This window comes from Pieris napi, chromosome 7 (genome assembly GCF_905475465.1).
Source record: "Pieris napi chromosome 7, ilPieNapi1.2, whole genome shotgun sequence".
NCBI lineage: Eukaryota > Metazoa > Arthropoda > Insecta > Lepidoptera > Pieridae > Pieris > Pieris napi.
In genome coordinates this window covers 1,136,060-1,148,197 of record NC_062240.1, presented here as the reverse complement: position 1 = coordinate 1,148,197, position 12,138 = coordinate 1,136,060, and the positions used below count along the sequence as shown (strand labels likewise).

General features: G+C 36.5%; 1 protein-coding gene across 1 annotated transcript in view; it reads right to left on the bottom strand.

Moving 5' to 3' along the window:
• Positions 1–11,810, bottom strand: part of LOC125050968 (putative fatty acyl-CoA reductase CG5065) — a 55,680-nt gene extending 43,870 nt beyond the window's left edge. Inside the window, exon 1 of the mRNA XM_047651070.1 lies at positions 11,744–11,810. Within this exon, the coding sequence (XP_047507026.1) occupies positions 11,744–11,805 (62 nt within the window). The 5' untranslated portion in view covers positions 11,806–11,810. The remainder of the gene's footprint in view (positions 1–11,743) is intronic.
• Positions 11,811–12,138: the final 328 nt, after the last annotated feature.

The following is a 12,138-nucleotide window of genomic DNA, read 5'->3' as shown; positions in this document are numbered from 1 at the left end:
AAGAAAGTATTCAAACTATTATATATAGTATTAATTCGAACATTCGGATTCTAATGGCATAACCGGTACTTGAACACAGGACTTCAGAGTAGAGAGGCGCTTTGCCACGATGAACTAAAGCGATAAATCTTGTTTTTATAAATACATAATTTCATGTGTTATCAAAAATGGTAAAATATAGTATTAATAAACTATAAGCTTTAATTGATATTACCGCCGATTATTTAGCGACAAAATGTGGTACGCTTATTATTTTTTTGGTAATTGGTACGGTACGCTTTTTATTTACATTAGGAGTGTGATTTCCTAGTGAGAGAGCAGACCTTGCGGGTTTTAGGTATGATCTGTGAAATCCTTTAATTATAAAGTTTATGCAATATTTTTCTAATAATACATAAAAGTTATTTAAGGTTTAATTATAAGTTTTTAAACTTACAATTTTTGACCTAATCCTGATTTAAAATCTTGAATTTTTATATGCGGATATACCTAACATCCCGTAGAAACTATGATCTAGAAATCGATGTGTGTCAGACTCAAAACCTAGCTACTTGATTATGAAGAATAATCTACATTATTTATACAAAGTAAACTTTGATTGTTTGCATTGAATAGGCTCCAAAACTACTGGACCTATTTGAATAATACTTGTACCATTATAACCGTACATTATCTCCGAGGATTAAGGATAATGTAGATAGATTAGTATAGGCTATAGAATATTTTCAAATAATTTAATGAATCCGTATGAAATCTTGGATAATTTAACCACTTTGAAAAAAATACCAATAAATTCGTGTTCGCTGCGAAAATGAGTTGAAACTAATCCTAAGTGCGTGCCTTCTTTAGATTTAAATATAATAAAAAATTACCTAGGTTTTTTTCCTCTTAAGACCAGTCCGACATCAGCAAAGAAGCAAGGTACCGTTTGCAGAATAAATGTCATCGTATTCACTACGAATTTTGATTTTGATACCTTTATTTCTCGCATGTTCTTATTAGCTGAAAAAGTTATGATTTATTAAATAATAAAAATCCAGTGGCGCTACAACCCTATATGGGTCTTAGCCTCAGAATGCATCCATTTCTTTGATTATTTTTATTTCAAAGACAAGTAACATACCGGTTTCCTCACGATGTTTTCCATTACCGTACGCACATGTGTATAGCTACACATTAGCATGTTACAAAATTGGAATCGCGCGGAATAAAAGCTCGAGTCGTCATGGCCCTCACCATTGGGTGTTGCAAAGTACTGGCTAGTTAAGGTTTTGCGCCATGCCATAGTCAAAGTAGATGAATTATACTTACAGTAGCCTAATCGTTTGCTTTGTTCTAAATATAAATCAGAACCGCCTTTCCAAGTAATAGGATTTTCCGAACTGGAGCATATATTATACACGGAGATGTCGTCCGTTCTGAAATATAAAATTTTAAATTATGATAAGGTCTTAAAGCTATACTCAAAGACTAACTTTAACTCTTTTGTTTCTTACTGTCAAATTGTGTTTACACTGTGATGAAAAAAGAGGGACATTAGTTAAAATGGTGACAGACTGATTTATTATTTATGCAAAAAATCAATTAAGATTCGTACAAATAATCGAATAACAAAATTATAGTAGATCTATTCTTTAATTAAAATTTAGTACATAATATTTAAATGGTCAACAATTTGCAAGTTTGCTATACATATATTATATATAGAAATACGCTTATTAATGACAAAGTAGAATAAATATTTTATTAAATTATTTACAAATTTTGTACATTTTTTCTTTACTGCAATAAATTTATACACACGCACATCGTTAGAGAATCAGTTAAGAGATTTTCATAGAATTTTGTTTTTTAATTTTTAAGTTAACAACTACTGTTTATATTCACATATAACATATAGCTCTGTACTCAGCACAATACAGCCTTAGAAATACAGACTTTGGTAACTTACATAGCTCCCTTAGCCCCGGCTATGATGATAAAATTTGCAACGTAATCAACGGGAATAATATCGCAAACGACGTCCTCAGTGCTATAAATGTACGGATTTAGACCCCTGGATACGTTACTGAAGACGGCTGTAGCTGTCACCCAACTGTCCACCCAACCAGGAAGCGGCTCGTGGTACATTGAAGTAACTGGAAAATATAATGTTTACAGAACTTTATTTAACATTACAATTTTTTTTTATATATTATATGAGAAACTTAATATGTATATACGAACGAGATACACGTCGCAATCAGCTGTCCCAATTTAAGTCAAGGCTCATTCTAATATGTATCTTCAATGCCCTTTTGAATTGGTTAAACGCGCTAATATTACAAATTTTAGAGGGTAATTGATAAAATAATTGCACACCCTCATGCTTAATATACTTCTTCAAATAATTTGTACGCGGCTTCGGCAAGATAAGCAAACTCGGTGGATGAGTATTGTGTGCAGTGGTGTGTTTGATTTTTTTAAATGATAAGCTACTATGGAGAGAGTTTATTTAATTGTTTTTAAATTAAGATACAGGTGCTATAAACATATAGTTGTTTAATCGTCATAATTTTGGTTTATTTGGTGCTTTATTTATTTTTATTTAGTGCTTTATTTATTTATTTATATGCTCATAGGTATTCCTACAGCTACTTATTAAACAATATTCAAACAATAATAACACTGTACACAAGAGCCAAAAATGGAATACACATTTAAACGTACACAGTTTCACCTATACAAATACAAAAAAAAAAATCGCTTAGCTCCTTCTCTATCTTCCTTTAAATCTCTTCTTTACAAACATTACCTGTCCACATCGTATCCCTAACTTTAATAATAGGTACCTACCAACTGTCGTGAGACTAATCTTAATTTAGGAAATTGAAAATGATTCATGTGCACTTTCTATTATTATTATTATTATTTTTTTCATGTATTCTTTATTAGCTTAGTTTGTTTTTTGTTCCTGATAAGTTTATTTTTCTAAACAACTAAATGTAATACATGTATTTTTGCACTTCTTGACTTTCTTATGTAATTTAATACTTTTTTTTTCTCACAGTTGTTGCCTGGAAGAGATCGCTCGAAAGCGATAAGGCCGCCAGTTGCTCTCCTTTTTATTTAATTATGTCAATTGTACTATATTAATGTATATGCAACGAAGTGTTAATAAATAAATAAATAAATATACAAAGAATATATATGTATTTATAATAAATTCTAAGTTAGATTTTCATTGTTCATTATAATATTTAATACAAAGGAAGAATTTTTAAATTATTTAAGTTTTTTAAATTATTTTTTAAACATTTTTTAGTTACGTTAAATATATCTATTTGCTGGTAATTTGTGTTATAATCTGAAGGTATACGATACGATACAGTTTGTATTAGACCGAGGAATTTTAAATAGTTGGGTTTGCCTTGTATTGTATGAAGAAGGGGTGGAGAATAGTAAAAGCGACAATAAGTCAGGATTAATTTATTTTGTAGAGTTTGTATGTTAAATATTTTGTTTTTGCATGCTGTACCCCATATTTCAATAAGATATATGAATTTTAACCATGTTTGGTGAAAGACCGCTTATATATATATATTAAGTGTACCTTGAAACCTGGCTTTCTTCTGATACAAGTTAAACAATTGTAAAAGGGATTTTATTTAACTTTTTGTTCGTATTATCAGCAGATAATAAAAATGGAAGAGTTCCATCTATATTCTATTTCGGTTGCCGGATTAATATATATAGGCCGAGGTAATTGACCTCTGGTGCGTTGTTATTATAAATAAAATATTACAATTGTATTATAATTATTGTAGGAAAAGCAATACGTATAATATTAGCTCAAAGAGAAGATTAAAAAACTGAAAACTAAAATTGTGTTGTTAAAAAAAGTTCTTACCCATTGATGGTCGTACTATAATAGTCGGTAAATACTCTTTATTTTGCTTCACTACTTCTTCGCATAACCCCTTAGATACTGTATATGTATTAATAATATCCGCTGAAAATTAAAAAATCTGATTTAAACACATTACATTTCGTCGTTAGGACGATATAATAGCCTTTATAAGAGCATAGAAGACACGCGGAGAGCAATTCTGCTATCTGGACTATCAAAAATGGCTTTTCTTGATATCATCATACACCAACCGTCTCAGTCTTAATGGGGATTCTTGCAAAGAATACCATTCTCAAAAGGGATTAACCACCACGGCTGAATTGGTCAGGTGGTTGCGGTGTAAAATCCATAAATAGAGAGCAGAAGGTAGATTACCAGCTTATCCATAGATATAAAGGACAGATGGTAAAGGACAGAGCCGCAAATTTAAAAACTACAATTTTTTTTTTAACACAACTTACCGATATATTCATTTACTTTCGTATCATCTGTTCCATGGTCTCGTATCAATTGTCGGACTGCGGATAATTCTTTCGTATGAGAGTATAGCTTCTCTTCGACTACTCGGAGATGTACATTTGAAAAGGCGGTCGAAATATAGACGAATTTCTGAAATAATAATAATGTAATATTTTATGTTATTAACTGCAGATAACTTGGACTTGTTTATGTTGTGTTGTTTGTGACATACAAATATTTTATAACGATTTTGTATGATTTGTATAAAACTGTACATTGTACAACAATCTAAAGCATTCGGGTGTTTTTATTAAATACTAGCTGACTCGGCGAACATACGTGTTTCAGATTAGTTGAACTTAATTTATTATTTTATGAAAGTAATACAATTAATACAAAATAAATACGGTAATAATGTAAAATAATACAATGAGAAATAAAATTTGTAGTAAGTATATCTAAGTAAAAAAAAGACGGGTGGCACTCCGGGAGTGCCGGCAGAAGTGAAAACTTGAATATTAACGTTGTGCATTTTTGATATTTTGAAATGGTTAGGGAATAATTTTGCACGAATTTCTTTAATTATCAGTATAATTTATGTGGTAGAATACAATATAAATTATTTATTGCGCTATCGTACACAAACATGACAATTTATATTACATTAAATACGCCGCGCCAGCTGTCTACTCTCCATCCGTCTTTCGAATTTTCGATCAGGTCATGTGTCCTGACGAGAGTTTAATTTTTTTTACCCATTCCAAAAAATGTGGGAGTGCCATGCTGTTGCCTTCGGGCTTCAGCCAAATGGGCAGGCACGACCGGGGCAGTACCACTGTCTCTTAGAAAACCGGCGTGAAGTGATGCAATAGGTTCGCCCTATTGTACTCGCGTTTCGTGCGGTGAGAGAGACTCCCGGAGCCCATCCCCCCCCCCCATATGAAATATGAAGGCGCAGAAAAAAGAGAATCTACCCCAGGGGGGTACCACACGCGCTCGCGGTGGAGAATCCCCCTCTGGGCGTCCAACACCGGGACACTCAGCACCCGGTGGTGGACGCACAGGCTGCCCTTCGTATTCTGGGGGGGGCAACTCTGCGCTCAAAAACAAAAACAGTTATCGTTCTCGGGGCAAACGGAGCAATTCAACAAAGGCACCCCCGTCCACGCTCGCCGTGGACTTCACAAATGTTAGGGGGCTCAATTCCAACATCAACGCAGTCCACTACCATTTAGAGACTGCGAAGCCGGCCTTGCTCTTTCTTACCGAGACTCAGATATCCCCCCCGGCTGATACTTCCTACCTCTCCTACCCGGGGTACAAATTGGAACATTCATTTGTGCCGCGGGCTGGAGTTTGCGTGTACGTCAGAGAGGATATCTGTTCTCGTCGCCTCGGGACGCTTGAAGGAAGGGACCTATCTAACCTCTGGCTGCGCGTAGACTGCGATGACCATCCGCGATTCTACGCATGCCTGTATAGGTCCCATAGCGGAAATACCGAAACTGACCGACTCATTGAGCACATCCAAATGGCTACAGATTCCCTGCTCGAAAGGGTTCCTACCGCTGAAATCGTGATACTTGGCGATTTTAACGCCCACCATGCCGATTGGCTCGGCTCTGAAACCACCGATCACGCGGGAAGATCCTTTCACGACTTTGCTTTAGCCTACGACCTGACACAAATGGTCCCTGCGATTACGCGAATACCAGATGTGGATGGTCATAAACCCTCTTTGTTGGACCTTCTGCTGACTTCACATCCGGAGAACTATCAAGTCTCTGTTGACCCGCCATTAGGTTCATCAGATCATTGTGTGGTCCGGAGTACTGTGCCTTCTACGCGCCCTTCACGGCCCCGCTTTATGGGTTGTCGCCGTATTTGGCACTATAAGTCAGCAGATTGGGATGGGATGCGGTCTTTCTTTGCGTCCTTCCCTTGGGGGCCTATGTGCTTTTCGCCGGAAGCTCCAGATTCCGTCGCCACCTCTGTCACCGAAGTGGTTCTGCAGGGCATGGAACTCTTTATTCCATTTTCTGCGGTGCCGATCGGTGGCAAGTCTCAGCCCTGGTTTAAACGTTCTTGCAAGGCGGCCTCGCGTCGAAAGCGAGAATGCTTTAAGGCATGGGCGGAAGCGGCGAAATCTCGTGATGCCAATACCAGCGAACTTAAAACAGCATATAACTCAGCCTCCAGGTCCTTCAAACGGGAAATCACTAAGGCAAAGTCAGAGCACATTGCCGGATTTGGCGAGAGATTGGCCCAACTCCCTTCAGGGACACGTGCCTTCTGGTCTCTCGCCAAAGCTGTCCAAGGGAATTTCTGTCAGCCCGCCATTCCGCCACTGCACAGGGAGGATGACTCTCTAGCCCATACTGCGAAGGAGAAGGCCGACCTTTTGGGCTGTCTCTTCGCGTCCAACTCGACTTTGGATGACCGAGGGAGATCACCACCGACCATTTCGCGGTGTGATTCTTCGATGCCGGAAATCACATTCCAGCAACGTGCTGTCCGCAAAGCACTTTCTTCCTTGGACATTCATAAGTCGAGCGGGCCGGATGGTATCCCCCCAATTGTGCTGCGTACTTGTGCTCCTGAGTTGGCTCCGGTCTTAACGCGCCTTTTCCGGTACCTGTACTCGCTCGGCACTGTCCCGAAGTGCTGGAAGACCGCTTCGATACATCCGATCCCAAAAAAAGGCGATCGCTCTGATCCGTCCAACTATCGCCCAATAGCTATAACCTCCTTGTTCTCCAAAATAATGGAAACCATTATTAATAGCCAGCTCTTGAGGTATCTAGAGGGCCACCAGTTGATTAGCGATTCTCAGTACGGCTTTCGTCGTGGTCGCTCAGCTGGTGACCTCCTTGTATACCTTACCCATAGGTGGGCAGAGGCAATTGAGTCCAAGGGGGAGGCGCTGGCGGTAAGTTTGGACATAGCGAAAGCCTTCGATCGGGTGTGGCATAGAGCACTGCTCTCGAAGCTTCCAGCCTATGGGCTTCCCGAGAAATTATGCGATTGGATCTCCAGCTTTCTGGCCGATCGGAGCATCAAGGTCGTCATCGACGGAGCATGTTCCGACCTTAAACCCGTAAACGCTGGGGTCCCACAAGGCTGTGTTCTATCCCCGACCCTATTTCTTCTGCATATCAATGATATGTTGCAACTTAGCAACATTCATTGCTATGCGGATGACAGCACTGGGGATACTCTTTACACTGGCCGGGCAGGTATTTCTCGGGCAGTTGTTGATGAGTACCGGAACAAACTTGTGTCTGAAGTCGAAACTCTACTACGTGGAGTCTCAGACTGGGGCAGACAAAACCTAGTCCAATTTAACCCCAAGAAGACACAAGTTTGCGCGTTTTCCGCTAAAAAAATACCCTTTGTCGCTACTCCTCTTTTCGAAAACACTCTTCTTAAAGCCACAGCCAGCATTGGAATACTTGGCGTTGACATATCGAACGACGTTCAGTTTCGCGGTCACTTGGAGGGAAAGGCTAAATTAGCCTCCAAAAAGCTTGGTGTGCTCAGCAAGGCGAGGCGGTACTTCACTCCGGGCCACCGCATGCAACTATATAAAGCGCAAATTCGGCCCCACATGGAGTACTGCTCTCACCTCTGGGCGGGGGCTCCCCAGTACCAGCTCCTTCCACTTGACCGTATACAACGCAGAGCGGTTCGAATCGTCGACGACCAATCCCTCTCCGATCGGCTTGATCCTTTGGCGTTGCGTAGAGATGTGGGGTCACTCTGTATCTTCTACCGCATTTACCATGGAGAGTGTTCAGAGGAGTTGTTCGGATTAATACCTGCAGCTGAGTTTCATCATCGGACGTCGAGGCAGAATACGAAATTCCACCCGTATCACCTCGACGTCCGCCGTTCCACAACTGAGCGTTTTTCAAGGCAGTTTTTGCCGCGCACCACCACTATGTGGAACCAGCTGCCCACTGAAGTATTTCCGAACCAATTCGACTTAGGGTCCTTCAAGAAAAGAGCGTACCAATTCTTAAAAGGCCGGCAACGCACTCGCGAGCCCTCTGGCATTGAGAGTGTCCATGGGCGGCGGTATCACTTTACATCAGGTGAGCCTCCTGCCCGTTTGCCCCCCGTTCTATAAAAAAAAAAAAAAAAAAAAATGTTCAGAATCAGAATCGATGGTCAAAAAAAAAATCAAAGAGTAAATTTGAAAAAAAAAACATTGAAAAAGCTCAAACCAAATTTGTGCTACTCTCACAGACCCTGCATTACCATAAACATCGCAATTTTTTTTCGCGGCTTGAGTTGCATTTTTACCTTTTTTTAGTAAAATTTTAAAATGTATCTAATTTCTTCATTAGATTCACTTATCTTGACGGTACGAAAAATAAATAAAAAACACACATTATCCTAATATGAATTTGGAATTATCTTCTTTAAAATCTCAACTTTCAATGATAACAAAACCAGGCAAATACATATAGTATAGCCAAAGAGATTTTATTACAAGTTCATACATAGTATAATGCGAAAAGACTTTTTCCCCAACCTAATATGTTAATCCTTTTTCATTCCAGACACAATTCTACAATTTTGTAATCTAAAATACGCTATTATCCAGTCATTAACTATGTATTTATAACAATACTTACTTCTAAATTTCTTATACTCCTAGACAAATCTATCACTCGTTGTGTTCCCTCTACGTTAATGTTGATTATATCTTGAAATTTTTCAATGAATCTGACGGTAGCTGCCGAGTGAAATACTACTGACACCTAAAAAAATATATTTATTTATCTAACAATTTTCAATTCATAAAGGTCTGCCGACAGGTACTACAATAAAATACCTTCTAATATAAAACATATTAGAATGTATTTTGTAAATGTGATGAACTTAATCTAATGTAACTTAAAAAAACTGCTCAGTTTTCTTTCTGTGTCTCGGCCAACGGAATTTGAAAATAAGTTAGTTTAATTACTGTATATGATATAAAAATGTAACGTACCTTATCAGCCAAAGTCTTTTTGTCATCTGGCGTTAAATCCAGCTGGGATGTTGCAATGTCTCCTTTGATGGGAATTACTTTCTTCAAATCACCTGGCCTAGTTTGTTTTAATTTGTCGAAAAGCTGAATAAAATAAATTTAATAAACTCCAAACATCTCTAGAAGTCTGCGCACATTTTGCATGAACTTGGAATTTTTAGCAAAAAAAGACCGTATGGCTTAGGACATACACGGCATAATAATCAGATATATTTCTGCGTTTGTTTCATTGATAATTAGATATTTAGGCGACTAGCCAAAACAATTATTGGTTCTCTAGGGTCGATGTTATGTTTTATTGTATTCAAAAAAAAAAAAAATAATATAAGCCAATTAATCTTGAACACTAACCGGAACATCAAATATTTTTTGTAAACGTTTTTCTGTGTCTGCGCCGTGCTTAGGTCTAATCAGCACAAACACATTTTCAATATCCTTGCAATTGGAAAGTAACCTTTCAATAAATACCTGAAATTTGATAATAATTAGGTAAATTTTATTCTTTGTAAAAAATAATTTAAAGGGGGTTTAAATTAAATTTTACATCCGATCAGAATCATATGCTTTGCTACGTGTTCAATATATACTGGGGGTATATATTTAAAAAAAATCTAAACAATAGGTACATAGCTTTAACTAAAGTACTTTTGTATCAAACGGTGTTTCGTTGTGATAATGAGACAGTACTGAACTTTAGTTAAGATAGTGAAATGAGACTTTATTTTTTGTTGTGCAGGGTGCAATAATGTAAAGCTAATGTACCAAACATTTTATTTATATTCACATTTCTCAAATAAGGGTGTAGGCGAGAAAAACTGGCAAGAAACTCCCGGCCCCTGTTGTTAAATCAAAGTTTTGACGCATGCATGCAAGAAAACGTAAGATCAAGGATCTACGCAACTATGTTTCAATGTACTCTGTAATTGATTTGAATTATACTTCATAGTATTCATTAATTTAAATTGTGTTGTATTTGCCCCATACTGGGTATTTTATCACAGTTTTCAGCTGGGTTCTACAAAGCCGATTTTCAATTGATATCATAATTTATAATTGACTGAAATTGCACTAGCATAAAATGATGATTCTAACTATTATGGTTATAGTTAATTTTATAATTGAAGCGTTGATTCGTCAGAATGCCGAGACGCTTTGGATTCGATATCCGTAAATTTTTCTGCGTCAACTGGATGGATGCACTTACATAGTTATAGTTAAGATTCCACCGACTATAAAAGAGTTAATAATATGTTATAGTAGACATGAGATAAATAAAAAGGAGTCTATATTCGTACCTTTCCAACAAAGCCTGTTGCTCCTGTAACGAAAACCGATTTTCCCGCGTAATAATCTGCCACCCGTTGGTAATTTGTCTCCAGTGACCCGGACCTGTAAAAGTACTTTATGTAGCAATGCTATACTGTAGCGACATAGTAGCTCTAACCGAAAGAATATATTTACTTTGGTATAGATAATTATCCCATCTAATGAAAACCAAACTTTAAAACCATCATTTAATAATGAAAAAAGGGTGCAAATTTCCTTTTTTTCAACTTGCCTGGAAATGTTAAGGTTTCTAGATTCCCTGAAAAATACAAGCACAAATATGTGTGTGCATTCATCATGGAATTATTAATTAATTTGGTACTACGAACGGGCCTTGGCACGTATAAAGGTACTCTAAAAGATTGCGATCGGAATTAAAATAGGTAATTTGCCACAGGGTCTAAAGTCCAGCAATTAGAACAATGCCATATAGGTTTATTATTTCTAATTATATTTTATTTGTTTATTTACGTAAAGATTAATTTTTTTACGGTTTTATTAGTTATAAAAATGTATGCGTCTTTTAACCACATTTGAATATAATTTACTTAAAATTAAAGTTTATTTTCAGATTTGTTTTAAATACTCGTAATATGCAGTATAATGTACCTACTCTCACACGTAAGGTCACACAAACTCAAATTTATACCTTACTCTGACCCCTAACAGTTAAATGGGATAAAAATTAAATAGAATGCAGTAAAGTACATTTGTTTTTCTTTACTGCATGCATTCAAGACTATCGTACATACATCTATCAATATTCTCTTTATTTGAAATAATTAATATATATAAATTATGACAGTACAGACCTCGATAACATTTTTAATTACGCAAATTATTTAAAAAAAATCTAAAAAAGAAAGTACGAAGTAATTTTTTCATTTGTTTAATATTTTTTTTGTTGTATTCATTATGCTGTGTTAGCTATTAAAATTAACTTAAGTACTTTTATGCTATTATAAAGAGTATTCTTAGGTATGTTATAACTTCTATAAGCTCATCAACAAATAAATAAATATATTAATTACCCCGTGTAGTGTCGTGATCCATTTCTTGCACTATTAACCACGCAGTGGATAGAGCGAAACATTGTCGTCAGTCTCGCGATCTATCAACGAATGTCCATAAGTTTTTTTAAATTAATAATAGGTCCGATAGAATCTTAATTAAACAATAAAATTAAAGGTTTTAATCACGGTTTTAGTTAGAAATAATTACTTTATTCCTCAAGATCTACTCTGTAAAATTCATAATAAATCCAATTCGGGAAATTCCGTTCTTAATTTACTCTAATAAAGCTATGTAAAATTTTCATGTAGAATAAATTTACATCAGTTCATGGAACCCATTTCCCTATAACAATGTTTTCCAGGCCTGCTGCGCAAGCGTCCTCTATAGTGCTAGTTAGTTAGTTATTATCAGA